Source organism: Suricata suricatta, chromosome 11, assembly GCF_006229205.1.
Source record: "Suricata suricatta isolate VVHF042 chromosome 11, meerkat_22Aug2017_6uvM2_HiC, whole genome shotgun sequence".
NCBI classification, from domain to species: Eukaryota; Metazoa; Chordata; class Mammalia; order Carnivora; family Herpestidae; genus Suricata; species Suricata suricatta.
Genome location: NC_043710.1, coordinates 44,004,536 through 44,019,363, shown reverse-complemented (window position 1 = coordinate 44,019,363; position 14,828 = coordinate 44,004,536). Strand labels below are relative to the sequence as shown.

Genomic DNA, 14,828 nt, shown 5'->3' with positions numbered 1-14,828 from the left:
TAGTCTAAGGCCCAATACTGTGCCCCAGCTTGCCTCTCCTGCTGGGTCGTCCGCACCTCCCTTCCCCTTCAGCCACACGGAGCTCTCTGTGGTCTCTTGTGCAGGATGCGCCTCTGTGCCTTGGTACGTTCTCAGCCTCTGCACATTCGAGCCCCCTGGCCAGTGCTCATCCTTCTCGACCCACCTCCTGAGTGGTTTTCCTGGGCAGCCCTCCCCTCCCCAGGTGGACTTAGATAGCTCTTCCTTGATGTATGGGATGGCCTTGGCGCAGTGGGCCTGGGTCGGCACCTATGACCCCGGATGATAGTTGTCTGTTTCTGTCGTCCTCAGTGCATTCTCACTTCTGGAAAGTAAAGCTCTGTGTTTGGTTTGGTTTGTTTGTTTTTTACTCCCTTCCTGCATCCCAGCCTGCCCAAGGCTGCCTATGCCTGCATGCACAGCGCTGTGCTGACACTGACCACGGACTTTGCTTTCTAGCAGATCGAAAGAGCTTCTGCACCATCCACAGCACAGGGTATCTGAAGAGCTGGCCGCCCACAAAGATGGGATTGGACGAAGACAGTGAGCCAGACAACGAGGGCTGTAATCTCAGCTGCCTTGTCGCAATTGGACGACTACATTCTCATGTGGTTCCACAGCCGGTGAACGGGGAAATCAGGGTGAAGTCTATGGAATATGTGTCTCGACACGCAATCGACGGGAAGTTTGTTTTTGTAGACCAGAGGTAAGGGTCTGTGTGTGTTACCCTTGAACAAGAATAGTACAAGATTTTCAGCTCTGAGGAAGCAGAGAAGACTGGGCCATCAGTTGGCTTTCCTAAGGGTAAAGAGAGAAGTGATGGGGATCTCTGCTAAAAAATGAGACCTCTCGGAATATCGTTATAAATATAGACTTTTCCTTTAACGCTGTTGGCACGTAGAGTGGTTTGAGGTCCAAGGCCAGAAGAGAAGTAGTAGGCACAGTATGCTGTCTGAACGTCCGGACTGGTCCTGGGCCACTACCGTGACCGGAAATCTGGAACGTAGGACTTGGCAAAGATTATCTAGTCCTGAGCTGTCTGATGGCTGTGGTGATTTCATATGGCTATTCAAGGTTTAATTTCATCAAACTTAAGTTAAAAATTCCTCATGCTTGATGAAACTAGAGTGCAGTATGCTAAGTGAAATAAGTCAGAGAAAGACAAATATCCTATGATTTCACTCCTATGTGGAATTTAAGAAACAAAACAGATGAATATAGGGGTAGTGAGGCAAACCCTAAGAGCCTCTTACTACAGAGAACAAACTCTGAGGGTTGCTAGACGGGAGTTGGGTGGGGAGATGGGCATTAAGGCGGGCACTTGTTGAGCTGGGCGCTGGGGCTTATAGGTAAGTGATGAATCACTGAATTCAACTCCAGAAGCTAATATTACACTATATGTTAACTAACTTGCATTAAAAAAAAGTTAAAAAGAATTTCCTCAGGCTCAGTAGCAACATTTTAGGTACTCAATAGGTACATGAGGCTAATGGCACAGATCTGGAACATTTCCATTGCAGAAAGCTCTGTTGGCAACACTGATCTAGTCCAGTCTTATTTTTTGTGAGTGAGGAGCTGGCGCCCCGCCTGAAGACTGGCCGCCTCCGATTCCTAGCTTAGTGCTAGCGGACCTGAGCCGAGACCCAGATGCCGTGTTTTCCACTGCTCTCTGCCGCCTCCTTGAGAATATTCACAGGCAGATCATTTTTCTGGCCTTCAGAAATAATCACTATATGTTGGAAAAGGATACCACCACTTTTCAAGGTCCTTATGGCCCCTGCTGCTGGAGCTTCTAATGTTGGATCATTCTGATTTAACAAAGTGGGGGGCGGGGTAGTAAAATGGAAGTTTGCACTGGGTTTAGGTTTCCTGCCACATTTTTATCTGACTAGTTACCATTTTTAAGCCTCCTTTCTTGGGATAATGACCCCTTTGAAAAGCTCCTTTACTTTCTCTCCCTGTTTTTATAGCGTTGGTTAAGTTCAGGTGCACCAAAAAAAAAAATACATCCATGTAGTTAAGCCTTCTGAAAATTCAGCCAGCTTTGACCCTTGTTCTCATCGGCTGTAGTATGGGTGGGATTCATCCACTGCAGAGAGGCTGTTAATTGTCTGAATAACTTTTTCTTTTATTCTAGGGCAACAGCTATTTTGGCATATTTACCACAAGAACTTCTAGGCACATCATGTTATGAATATTTTCACCAAGATGACATAGGACATCTCGCAGAATGTCACAGGCAAGGTAAGCGGGACTATACAGAAGCCTGAAGTGAAAGGCGTGTCCCCCGGCTTTGACACTAGTCCACACAAGCGTTCCAGAGAAATCTGCCCCCAGTGAGTCAGCCAGCCCAAGAATCTTCAGGCCCAAACAGCTCTGAAGAGAAGATGTTCCCAGGCCCTAGCTGTCTCCTTCCAGAGACCCCACTGACAGCCTAGCACTTTCCTGTACGTAGGACAGTGCAACTTCTGGAAAGCCTCTCTTGTCCAGAGAATTCACATGGACCCTGTAAGGATTTAGTAGGGCTCCAACAGATCTGGTTCTTTTCTCTGTAAAATCCTGCAGTGCCTCCTGTATTTTCCCCTTGGATGGACCCCTTCCTTTACTGTCCACCAGATCCTGTCCATTCACCTCATACATACATTTCCAGAGGGGCCCCATTTTGCACCTGCACTGCCACACCCCAAGCTCAGGTCTCGTGCCTAACTGACCATTCTGACGGACACCCAGCCAGCCTCCCTTCTCCCTTTGGCCCCCCGTCCACCTTCCATCTTTCATAGTTAGCCCATTCATGCCCCTGTAGATTGAGCTGGATACCTTGCCTAAACCTCCTGCCTTTAGTCTCAAGTCCAAATACCTTTGACAGGCACACAAGACCCTCCCGCTCCTGACCATGCCCCGCCTCCTCACCTTCACCCCCCACTTCCGCCTGCAGAGAGAAAATTCCTCATTCCCTGCCACTCCTCAGGCACTGCCTGGTTTTTCCCTCCCCAGAGGCTCTGATCTCTTCCTGGGGGTAGCTGCGTCTAATTGCTGTCCTGAGGGTGGAGGTCCCGTCCTGTCTCCCCTTCTGTCTCCAGTGCCTGACACACTACAGATGCTTGTTTGTTACATGTTTCTTACATAAAAGTGAAAGTTGAATAGGTGAGTGACCTCCCTGGATTCAGCTGTCCTAAAAATGCTGTGCTGCCCTTAGGACCGGGCCTCCTCGTTGGTGGTTTACTTCATAGCTGATTCGGCTCAGAGGCCTATAATGCAGTCAGTTATTCCCCAGAGCCTCCATTTCATACACTGAAAAATAGCAAGAAATTCATAAATGAAATCGAAAGGCTCTGAATCAAACCCTTAGAAACAGCCTGTTCTCTGAGTACCGGCTCCCCTGGCTTATTAAAGAGCCATGGCCCTGGGGCCTGTGTGTGCACTTAGGATTTGGTTAGTTTAATACGAGGGTCTGAGGAAACAGTATTCATTGTTTCTTTGCATTTTCAGTTTTACAGACGAGAGAAAAGATCACGACTAATTGCTATAAGTTTAAAATCAAAGATGGTTCTTTCATCACACTGCGGAGTCGATGGTTCAGTTTCATGAACCCTTGGACCAAGGAAGTAGAGTACATCGTTTCAACCAACACTGTTGTTTTGTAAGTGTTTTTCCTACATCAGAACCTCCCTTGCTTCAGAGATCAATGCTTTGGGCTCCTTACCTGGGAAAGGGGGTACAGGTGACAGCCAGCATCATATCCTTTACTGCTACCTTGTTAACGTCCTGTGAAGCCTCGGGATTGGCAGAAGCCAAATTTCTTTCACAACATGGGTCAGCACACATACTGTGCAGGCCCCTGGCTTGTGGGATTGCTCCAGGACACTGCAAAATTTCCTTCCCAGTAAAGCAGTTAGCTTTTGAATTCTGAAGGCCCTGCACACGCTGCATCCACTGGTACTGCTGTGGAGGGCAGGGTTGACAAACAGGTGCCAGCTCATACTAGCCTTGGCTGAGGACAGGTGGGGATCCATGCCCACCAGGCTGGTAGCCTGAGCCCTGGTGGCTGGAGCGTGGCCTCAAAGGCTGCCACCTGCCGGCTGAGAAGGGAAGGACCTCTTCCTTGGCAAGGACTGCACCATACAGCTCTTTCCCCGCAGTTTCCAAATCCTTGCCTGAGGCTAGAGCCGAGTGCGGCCCGGGCCGGGTGCCCTGCAGTCCGGCATGAGAGGAGGCCGTGTAGCTAGGGCGGTGGGCTGCCGCCAGTCACCATCTCTGCTGGACCGTGTCCCATACAAACTAGGAAGGCCCAGGCAGCCAGTGAGGCCAGAGGCCAGGATGATGTCCATTATGTTCTCAACTAGCGAGGAGACCTGCTGAGCCACTCAGACCCTTCATTTCTGGCCTGTCCAAGTCCACTGTGAAAGGTGCACAGTTGTCAGCAGGCCTGACTCATGTTTCCTTATTGCTGGGATGTTCACAGAGCCAACGTCCTGGAAGGCGGGGACCCAACCTTCCCACAGCTCACAGCGTCCCCCCACAGCATGGACAGCATGCTGCCCTCTGGAGAAGGTAACTATGTCCGGCAGGGGCATTGGGGCTTGCCCAGGAGAAGCTGCTTGTGGCCAGCATACCGTCCCCCCCAAGTATTTGGTGTCCCCAGCTACCACATTTTATGGAACAAGGGAGGCCTCAAGGGGATGAGCACTAAGGATGTGGTCATCTCCTTTTCTGTGCTGAGCCTGGAAAACCCAGAGCTTATTTTGCCTTTCTTGAGGCTGCCTGTACCCTGGAAGCCCTTGTCGTAGCAAAGTCCTTGCTCCTCTTGTGCTTTCCTCTGTTGGGCGAAGTGCTTCTTGGTGACTGTGACTGGCTCCTGTGGTGGGAGGAGGGTGTCGTCAGCACTAGGGTATGTGCCATACCCAGTGGGGCTCCCTCACAGGCTCGGCCCCGGCCCCTGTACTTGACTTCTCCTTCCACAGGACCACCTCTGCTTGCATGGCTGCCTTCAGTCCCCACCTCTCCATCAGTGACTCTTACCTCCGGTCTGTCTCCGGAGCTCTAGGGCTGTCTCTCCAGCTGCCTCCTGGCCAGAGCCACCTGACATTCAGCATCTCCAAACTGATTCTCTGTACTCCCGCATCTGGTTGGTTAAGCCAGAAACCTTGACTCCTCCTCCTTGCCCATTTTATCTGAACACGAAATCCTGTCCCTTCTACCTTAGACTTCTCCACTGCCCTCCCATATGTCGCCGGGATTACTGCAGATAACTTTCTAACCCTAGTCTGTCTGCCCCTCACCACCCCCTTCCTCCACTAGAGATCATTCTCCATGCAGGGGACTTTACAATAACCCCCTCTAAGTGCCCTTTCTGTGTCAAGTCGTTTGGCACTCCTTACTGTGCGTGGATACTATCCAAAGGCGACATGGCATCCAGTGCCTTTCAGGATCTGATTGATACCTGCCTCCACTTTCTGTCACTCCTTTGCCATTATTCATGATGAATTTCTCAGAGTCAGCTCCCAAGCTTTGTCCCGCCTCCGTGGCCTTGCACATACCAGCTGCTGCACGTGGAATGCCTTCCCCTCCTCCCCTCTCTGCCAAGCGTCTTGTAGTCCTCTCTCAAGACTCGGCTCAGAGTTAAGCTTCTCCAGGAAGCTGCACCTGGCCCTGGATGAGTTGCGTGCCTGTACTTGCCCAAATTTACCACACTTTGTTCCAGCCACTGTTCGTCTCGTTTGTCTCCCTATTAGACTGAGCTCCTTGGAGGGCAGAGATACTGACTGACCTCTGTGACGCTGGTGTGCAGGACGGGGGGCGTCAGGAAACAGATGTTGAGTGCCTGAGGGGAATTAGATGCTTTGCTTTGGCCTCCGATCCTGGAAGCAAACTTGAGCCTTCTGCTGGAATGTCTTTCCCTGACAAGCGGTGGCCCTGCTGTCCTCTAGGGCATAACCCTAAGGTTGAACTTCACGTGACTCATGAGATGAACTGGTTTTAACTCGTAATAGCATTTCTTCTGCGGTTCCCCTTTCCCACTCTGATTCCTTTGTTGTAGGTGGCCCAAAGAGGACCCACCCCACTGTTCCAGGGATCCCAGGGGGAACCAGGGCTGGGGCAGGCAAAATAGGTCGAATGATTGCTGAAGAAATCATGGAGATCCACAGGCAAGTAATACCTTCTAGCTGCTCCCTTAAACCAGTGGTTCTTAATTCAGGGGCTCTTGCCCCCACAAGGGATGTTTTATAATGTCCGGAGCCACTTTTGGTTGCCATAACTGGCTACGATGTTGCTGCTAAACACGCAGTGGATAGAGACCAGGGATGCAGGTTGCAAACATCCTGTAGGAGCCATCTACCCCCCACCCCCGACAAAGAATTTTCCAGTCCAAATGTCAATAGTGCCGAGATTGAGAAATCTTGCCTTAAAGAAGCAAAACCCAAACAGGCCAGAAGTAAAGGAAATTTCTTACTACTTCGTATTAGGATTCAAAGAGCTAACGAGGACAGATGAGCATGGACATTACAGGACTACAGGAGAGCAGTGACTGCCGGTGACCTGGGCCTTAACAAAACATTAGCTGCTTCTAATCAAAAAGTCACCAAGATTTAGTAAGGAGACTAAGCATTTCAGTCAGTGATTGCTCTCTTGAGAGGGCTTCTTTTCCATGTGAAAGAGAGCAGCAGTGTACCTGGCTTTGAGTTCTGGGCCTCTAAGGGGCTGTGCTTAAGAGATGCACTTAGCTTCTTGGTGTCTGTTAAGCTAAGCCCTAAGGGGGGGCAATAACCTCTCTCAAAGATTGCCCTAGGGGCGCCAGAGATCTCGGGGGAAGATCCTACTACAGAAACTGGCAATAGTGTTTGCTCAGACACTTAATTAAATCTAAGTCTTTAGTGACTGAGAGGGTAGCAGTTTTAAGTTCATCTGAATTTGGGGAATCGAGAGGGTAGTAACTAGAATGTACACTTAATGGAACATGGTAGAAGGGAAAAATGATTCCCTGTTGCCATGGATTGATTCTCTCAGGAGAACCAAAAGCTGGTCTTGTTTTCTAGCCAGAGGAGGCTCTTATCGCAGTGGGTAGGACAGTTTTGTTCCAACCCTCTGTAAAGGATGGAGATGGCCCCTTGAGTCTACTTCAGGAAGATGTGGGGCACCGTGCAGTGATAATCGGATTCTTACCAGCCACGCTAATGATGCTTGAAATCATCCAAGAACAGTATAAAATAGTCTTGACCTCAAGAATCTTGTATTTTTTAAGAAGTCTATTTTCTTTATGATCACAGAAAAAAGGGAGAGTGCATGAGCTGAAGCAGGGAAGGGAGATTGCTAAGAATCCTAATAAATAATGCTAAGAAGTTTAGACTGGAAAGAAAGATTAGAAGACCCCAGTCATGGTAGGGTGCTGAGCAGATGTCCCAAATGTTGCACTAATAAGCATTAGGGAGACTGGAGATGAGATGAAGATGAGCATGCGTAATAATCCAGGAATGAGGGCCGTCCCTCAGTGATCTGTCCCAAAGAAAAATCAGTAATTTAAGGACTAAATATTGAAGATGAAACAAGTTAACACTGAAAAGCAATTCCAAGGTGGGGAACCCAGGAAAATGGGGATGTAATAGACAGTAAGTAGAGGAAGATGGGAGACACTGGTTTTTTGTTTTAGTAAGTAATTCATACCTATCTGTGTGTTCTAAGAGGGCGCAGTATTTAGATGTAACCTGCCTTTGAGGAGCTTATGATCCAGGAGAGAGAAAGCTTCTTCACTCCCAACTCTATACAACTGGGCAATACAGGCCAATTGCCAGAGGACTCTTAGGCAGCGGAGGAAGGGGTACTTGGGTAAACTAGAAGCTGCATTCATCCACGTAGATGCCAAGGGCCTGGTGGTCACACGGTTGCCACCATATTCCAGCTTCACCGCTAGGCCATGGCTTCCTTTCCTGAGGTCCTTCAGCCTGACAAGCACATATATGGATTTACAGTTCTGAGACGTTCTCGGTATAGATTAACAGAAAGCAGTGCACCACCTGTGGCTTTAGAAGGCGGTGGGGACAGTTGCTGCTGCAAAGCTCCTTTCTTTCTAGGTGTGGCTGAACCACCCTGGCACATTCCATTTCCTAAAAATACTCACTAGATAAAAAGTGTTTGTAGGGAAGAGGTTGAACTTCTGACGTCCCTTCCAACTCTGACATATGGATACTCTAAGAAATGAAATTGGCCACTTGCTTGAAAGTCAGCAACCTGAATTCCAACCCCCATTCCAAGGGCTTGGTCAGTGAGATGCTAGACTCCAGGGTCTGCATTGTAGATCAGGTGCCTGTGGGATAAATACAGCTTCTCGCCTATTATTGTATATGTAATTTTTTTAAATGTTTGTTTCTTTGTGAGAGAGTGCTTGTGGGTACGTGCATGAGTTGGAGAGAAGGAGAGAGAATACCAAGTAGGCTCCGTCCACACTATCAGCACGGAGCCCTACGTGGTGGGGCTTGAGCTTCTGATCATGAGACCATGAGTCGAAATCTAGAGCCAGACGTTTAACCGACGGAGCCACCCCAGGTGCCCTAAATATAATTTTACTGGAACACAGCTACACTCATTCATTTCTATATGGTCTATGGTTGCTTTCTAGCTACAATGGCAGAATTGAATAATTGTGACCAAGACCATATGTCCTACGGAGTCTAGAATAGTTACTGTTTGATCCTTTATAGGAAAAGTTTGCCAATCCCTATTCTAGGTCTTCATCCTCCTCCTTACCCCCACCCCTCACAGGAAAGGTAATGTAACTAACTGCTCTTTTCTCTGACAGGATAAGAGGGTCATCGCCTTCCAGTTGTGGCTCCAGCCCATTAAATATCACAAGTACACCTCCCCCTGATGCCTCTTCTCCAGGAGGCAAGAAGGTAAGGCTGGTGACCCTCAGACTAAGGCTCTTCTAAATCTGGAGAGCCTCTTGCCCAAGTTGAAATACTGGCCGTGGGAGTAAATACCATTATAGTTGCTGAAACAGCTTGGACCTTCTTTTCCTCTTTTAAATAAATGCATCTGTATGAGTTTACTTAGAAAGCACACCGGTGGAGTTAGGGAGGCTTGCTGACATCCTTAGAGGATTTATTCCATGTGAATGCAGGAAGGCAGAAAGGATGTTCTAAGGAATGGGGAGGCTACCACACTGAGGGAGCAGTTTAAGAGCTCCCACAAAGGAAGCATTAGTGAATGCCTCGCACGAAAACGGTCCAGTTCTCTGCCAAGAATTGTCAAGGGAGAAAATATCATTAGTGACCAGTGTAGGCACTGGAAATAGGAATACTAGCCGCAGCAACTTTGGTGCTTGGAAGCCAAGCTGTGCCTTTGCAGCCACGGAATACCTGGGGATCTGCTGCCTGGGCTTCCTGTGATGTGACAGCACTGGGTACAAGTACTTTACTAGTCACCAGCCCTCATGAAGAGTTGGCTAGAAGATTACACTAAGGGCCATGTTAACTATAAATCATAAATCTATTTATAGTGCCTGATGTTAATATAGGTTAGTATAACCCAAGCGCCAGCATTCTTTGGACATGATCTTCCTTCCCCTAGGCCCCAAAACCTACAGAGAGAAAGAATATTAGTAATTCACACAGACAGGACTCCTAGAACACAAATTGTATCAAGAGCAGGACGTGGGTTTTCAAAGCCGCACTCTTCAGAGGCTCAGGTTACCAGGAGCAGTGGTGCTGGCAGGTGCGATGGGCCAAGGGCAGTTGGGGGAGTCGAGAGGGTAAGGTCAGAGCTCTTGCTTCTACCAGGGCAGGTTCATTTTATATATGACTCTTCTGTGAAAATTTCTATTTGAAAATGACTTTGAAACCTTTATGGGGTTTGAAAACGTAATAATAATTAAATGGGCAAGAGTGGTCAGTGAAAGACCCGGGTTTGAAGCCTGCCTTTGCCATGTGCTGGCTATGTGACCTTGTATAATTATTTAGCCCTTGTTTTTGTTTTGTTTTATAACGAGGCTACTATAGGTTAGGAGAGCCCGCATCTTTGCACATTAAGCCCCACTATAAGGTAATATATTGAAAATTCCGGGCCTTTGCTAGGACTCAGAAAATAGCACCAGGAGATAAAGCCTAGGCTTGCCACATCCCCAAACCCTGCCTGCAGGTTTTGCTCTTAGGTCTGTTCTGTTCTATCCCAAGGTCCTCCCCCCATATTGGATCCACCATCTCCTTAGGGTGGTCTCCCCTTCTCTGTTTCTCAATTCAGCTTTTAGACATTTGACTTCCTGGTATTACCAAGAATCCTACTACTCTGTTTTGAAAGGTTATCAGTATAGTATAGTGCTTAAGTATTACTCAGGAACTTATACATTTTCTCGTCTTAGCCTAACTACTTTATAGGTAACAAAATCTAAGCTCCCAAATATTAAATGTTGGGCTAATCGTTTAACAAGTATAGCCCAAAACTTAAATTTAGGTCTCAACTATTGTTTGTTTTCACACCAACAGTTGCAGAGTTCTAAAAGTGTGCTCTACATCACAAAGCCCCAAGTTTGGGAGCATTTATGGAAATTTTTTTGGGGGGGCTTACAAAAACGGAAAGAAATTCTGAATAGGAGTCCTCAGCAACAGGACTTGTAAGAGCAGCTCACACAAGATGGCGGTTAGAAAAGACAGCAGCATTGTACCAAAGCCATGAGAGTAAAAGTGGCCCCATGCTACCAGCCCTTCCCAGTCACTTTCAAATGGGCAGGTCCAAAAGTGAGCCATTTAGTTTGACAAAGTGAGGCTCTAAGTGAACCTCCTACATCCAAGGACAGTCTGGACATCAGAGGCATAAGGTAGGTTCAGATAAAGAGACCGTTGCCTAAACACCATCGGCAGTCTTCTTTCAGTGGGGAGGGGTGCTAAGGGGGTCTGTGAGACCCCTGAAACTTTTTTCTATTTTGGTACAGGAACGGATAGGGCAAAAGCAGTTTTGAGTAAAACTAAGGTGCTTGTGCGAAAATCACGGCAGGTCACCAAACTGCCGGGTAGTCATCGTGTTCTTCACCACCCTGCACTCACAAAAAAATGAAGTTTCAAGCCAGGTTCATTTAATAATGTCCTTAAGCAGTAAAAAATATTTTATAAAATCCTTGAGTAAATGTTTTAATACTGGTCCACAATGGGACGTGTGCACAAAGCAGTGGTGCTGCACACTGAAGTGCACTGTTGTCTCCAAAGAAAGCACTTCCATGACTAAGCTATGAGCTAAACAAATTGCCTTTTTCATAGGACACCATTTTTACTATTGCAAGTTTTTCATACTTGAGTGTTTAGGGACGTTTTCTTAAAGACCATGTCTGAGTTCAAGGAAAACAACTGACAGTATTTGCTGCCAGTGAGAAAATTTAGCTTTCAGGCAAAGATGAGAATTTTTGGAAAACTTGAATCTGCTACTTTAAGCTCAACAGTTTCCCAAAATTTAAAAGGTATTTCTGATGACAGAGGTAGTATTAAGAATGGCGATGTTTTGATGTATAATCTGCCTAACTCAGCCAATTATTTTCCAAATGACTAACGCAAAATCATGCCAAGGTATACCAATGCATTTTTATATACTAGAGTACCAGAATTTCACTGATACGGTTTCAGATTCCACATTGTACCCTAAAGAAACTTCCACTGAGTTTTGACGTAGACTCAGAATACCAAAGTTATTTGAAAAGACTATTCCAATATACCTCCCTTTTCCAACTACATACCTGATTTCCTTCCTATACTTCAGTCAAACAAATCTAAAGAGACTGGGGAAGAAAATGAGAATCCAGTTAAGCTAGATCTTTGATTTCCAAAAAATGTAAAACAAGGACATTTCATAATTTTTTGTTGTTTTAAAAAAAGCTATTTTTCATTAAAATGCTATTCAGGTAAACATGTAATAGGTTTATTAAACTTAAAATTTTTTAGTTTTAACTTTGTATATAGGAAATATTGATAAATACAGCATATATAAACGTTCTTTGGAGTTTTCAATGTATAATGCCACCTCCTGGCAAGACCTGCCATCACTGCCTCTTTGGAAATCTAGTCAGCTGCTGAGGTTTAGTTCCTGTGAAGTGTGGTCCAAAGCAAACGAATGCTCTGGGGATTTTACTTGGTCTTTAAATTGCCTGTGTGGGCCGGGTCATCCAGAGAAAATGATTTGGGAGAGAGGCTTATCTTGCTGTGACCATTCCTAATAGTTTGTTTGAAATCATTGAATAGAAAACTGAACACTTTCCCCCCTACCTTTTTCTTTTCAACATGCTTCATTTTCTTGATGATCTTGAGTCCAATACTGATGAAAACTGTTAATGATAGGAAAACTTCCCTTTTGTTTGTAGATTTTAAATGGAGGGACTCCAGACATTCCTTCCAGTGGCCTACTACCAGGACAGGCTCAGGAAAACCCAGGGTATCCATATTCTGATAGTTCTTCTATTCTTGGTAAGTAGCATTATTACTCCTTGTACAACATCTGGCATAAAGTCAATTTTAAGAAATAAATGAATAAAACAAACTAGTTTTAAGCTAGTTTAAAATTGGTTTAAATCTTTACTTCAAAGTTCAGTTAAATAGTTGCATTCTGGTGGGAACTCCAGCAGCCTAGACACAGGTTTTCCCCATGTGGGCCCGAAACCTTCCGTGGGAGAGCTGCTGAACATTCAGAGATAGAGCCTGGAAGGATGATCAGCAAGCATTTCAAAGGGTATTAAAAGTCATTAAGTGATAGTTTGCTTCTCCCATCACATCTATCTTTTTCTCCTAATCCTTACCTTCCTATTTGTCTTTCCTTCTTTATCTCCCTCCTTGTGACTGGTTATGTTAGAATATTAAAATGAGGTCAACTCAAATGCTTTTAATCTTTATTGCATTTTAAGCACTTTGTTTCTAAGTTATTCTCTGAGACACAGCAAAGTTAAAAAAAATATTATATATGGCAATGCAGCCCCCAAAGCAGTCTCTGTCACCATTCTCCCCTTACGTTTAAGTACGACTCACATTAAACATGCTTTGGGATTATGACTGACCAGTCTTCATCTCCTCCCACAGGTGAGAACCCTCACATAGGCATAGACATGATAGAAAACGACCAAGGCTCAAGCAGTCCCAGCAATGATGAAGCAGCAATGGCCGTCATAATGAGTCTCCTGGAAGCCGATGCTGGGCTGGGAGGTCCTGTTGACTTTAGTGACTTGCCTTGGCCGCTGTAAACAACACTACAGGTTGCTTTGGCAACAGCTACAGTATCAAAGTGCATTACTGGTGGAGTTTTACAGTCTGTGAAGCTTACTGGATAAGGAGAGAACAGCTTTTATGTACTGTCCTCATAAAAGCCACTTCAGAGCCATTGATACAAGTCAATCTTACTATGTGTAACTCAGACAAAGTGGAACTAAGCCTGCTCCAGTGTTTCCTCATCATTGATTATTGGGCTAGCTGTGGATAGCTTGCATTAATTGTATATTTTGGATTCTGTTTGTGTTGAATTTTTTTAATCATCGTGCACAGAAGCATCATTGGTAGCTTTTATATGCAAATGGTCATTTCAGATGTATGGTGTTTTTACACTACAAAGTCCCCCATGTGGATATTTCTTATACTAATTGTATCATAAAGCCGTTTATTCTTCCTTGTAAGAATCCTTTACTATAAATATGGGTTAAAGTATAATGTATTAGACAGTTCAATATTTTTAATAAATGTTTCCCTTGTTCTATAAATACTGTTCACATTTCAAATGGGGAAAAAAAGGCCTATGTGCTACAGGCCTGGATCAACTTTCTACAAGTGTTTAAGGACAAGCCACACCAGTAACATTTACAGTGCCTTTCTGGCCTTTGCAGCAGATCTAGGACTTCTAGAATTTCCCTGTTAGTAGCTTAGCTAAACTGTTAAAATAGTTCATCTCCAAATCGTTGCAATTTTATCTGAGTACAATGATGTACTGCTTAAACCCAAATTTCAAATCCTCTGAAATTACAAAATCGAAAGTAGTTGTAGCAAATGGGCTTCTCTCCTACTGCTTCCTCCCTGCTCATGGCTGTATGGCTTCACATGTTAGGGAACACCAGACCCAAAGCACCTATTTCTGCTTCCTTCTTGAGTTGGGCCAGAGTATTTTTTAAGAAGAGCAGCACAGTACAATGGACAAAGCACTGAACCAGTGTCAAAAATTGGCTCTGAAACCTAAGGTTATCCTATAACCAAGTAAAAGTTAGGTTTGACTAAACGTTGTTTTCAGCCCACACATTGCTTTGGATTTAGGAGGGAATCTAAGTGCTTCACTGTACATAAACTGGAGCTCCATGAGCTACCAACAAGACAGGGAATCCAATTGTGAAAGTCAGGGTCTGGTCAAGATGGTTATAAAGTTGATGAGAAACATTAAAACAATGGAATTTTATTTTGATGAAAAACTCGAGTTTACAATCATTTAGTAAATGAAGAGCAAACACTTCATTTTCCTATCCCATAACGCTTAAGAAAAAAAAATTAGTAAATAAATAACAGATTAAGGGTAAGGCAGACTGGATGATAATAAACCACCTCTGATCTTCACACTTCCTGCATGTGTCTCACTGTAAAAGGGCGAGAAAACGGCACTGGAGAGAAAGAAGGTACGGGCATTGAATCTCATCCTAATCATTCAAATAAGCCCAATGATAAATACTTTTTTTTTTTTTTTTTTTTTTGCTCATAACGGGCAGCAAACTATACACACTTTACTGAAGGAATACTTTGATAGAAGCACTTGTTTCAGTTATATTGTGCATCACAACTATAAAAATGGCTTGAACAGTTCCATTTAACCACCACTTA

At 45.2% G+C, this 14,828-nt stretch overlaps 1 protein-coding gene across 7 annotated transcripts in view; it reads left to right on the top strand.

The window, feature by feature from the left end:
• ARNTL (aryl hydrocarbon receptor nuclear translocator like) overlaps positions 1-13,729 on the top strand; it is a 158,372-nt gene extending 144,643 nt beyond the window's left edge. For 6 of the 7 annotated variants that reach the window (XM_029956179.1, XM_029956180.1, XM_029956183.1 and 3 more), the window contains 8 exons: positions 478-724; positions 2,156-2,262; positions 3,508-3,658; positions 4,481-4,569; positions 6,056-6,164; positions 8,810-8,903; positions 12,350-12,452; positions 13,059-13,729. In XM_029956179.1, coding sequence (XP_029812039.1) covers positions 478-724; positions 2,156-2,262; positions 3,508-3,658; positions 4,481-4,569; positions 6,056-6,164; positions 8,810-8,903; positions 12,350-12,452; positions 13,059-13,219 — 1,061 coding nt within the window. In that variant the 3' untranslated portion in view covers positions 13,220-13,729. The remainder of the gene's footprint in view (positions 1-477; positions 725-2,155; positions 2,263-3,507; positions 3,659-4,480; positions 4,570-6,055; positions 6,165-8,809; positions 8,904-12,349; positions 12,453-13,058) is intronic. The other variant, XM_029956184.1, reaches the window with a different exon arrangement.
• Positions 13,730-14,828: the final 1,099 nt, after the last annotated feature.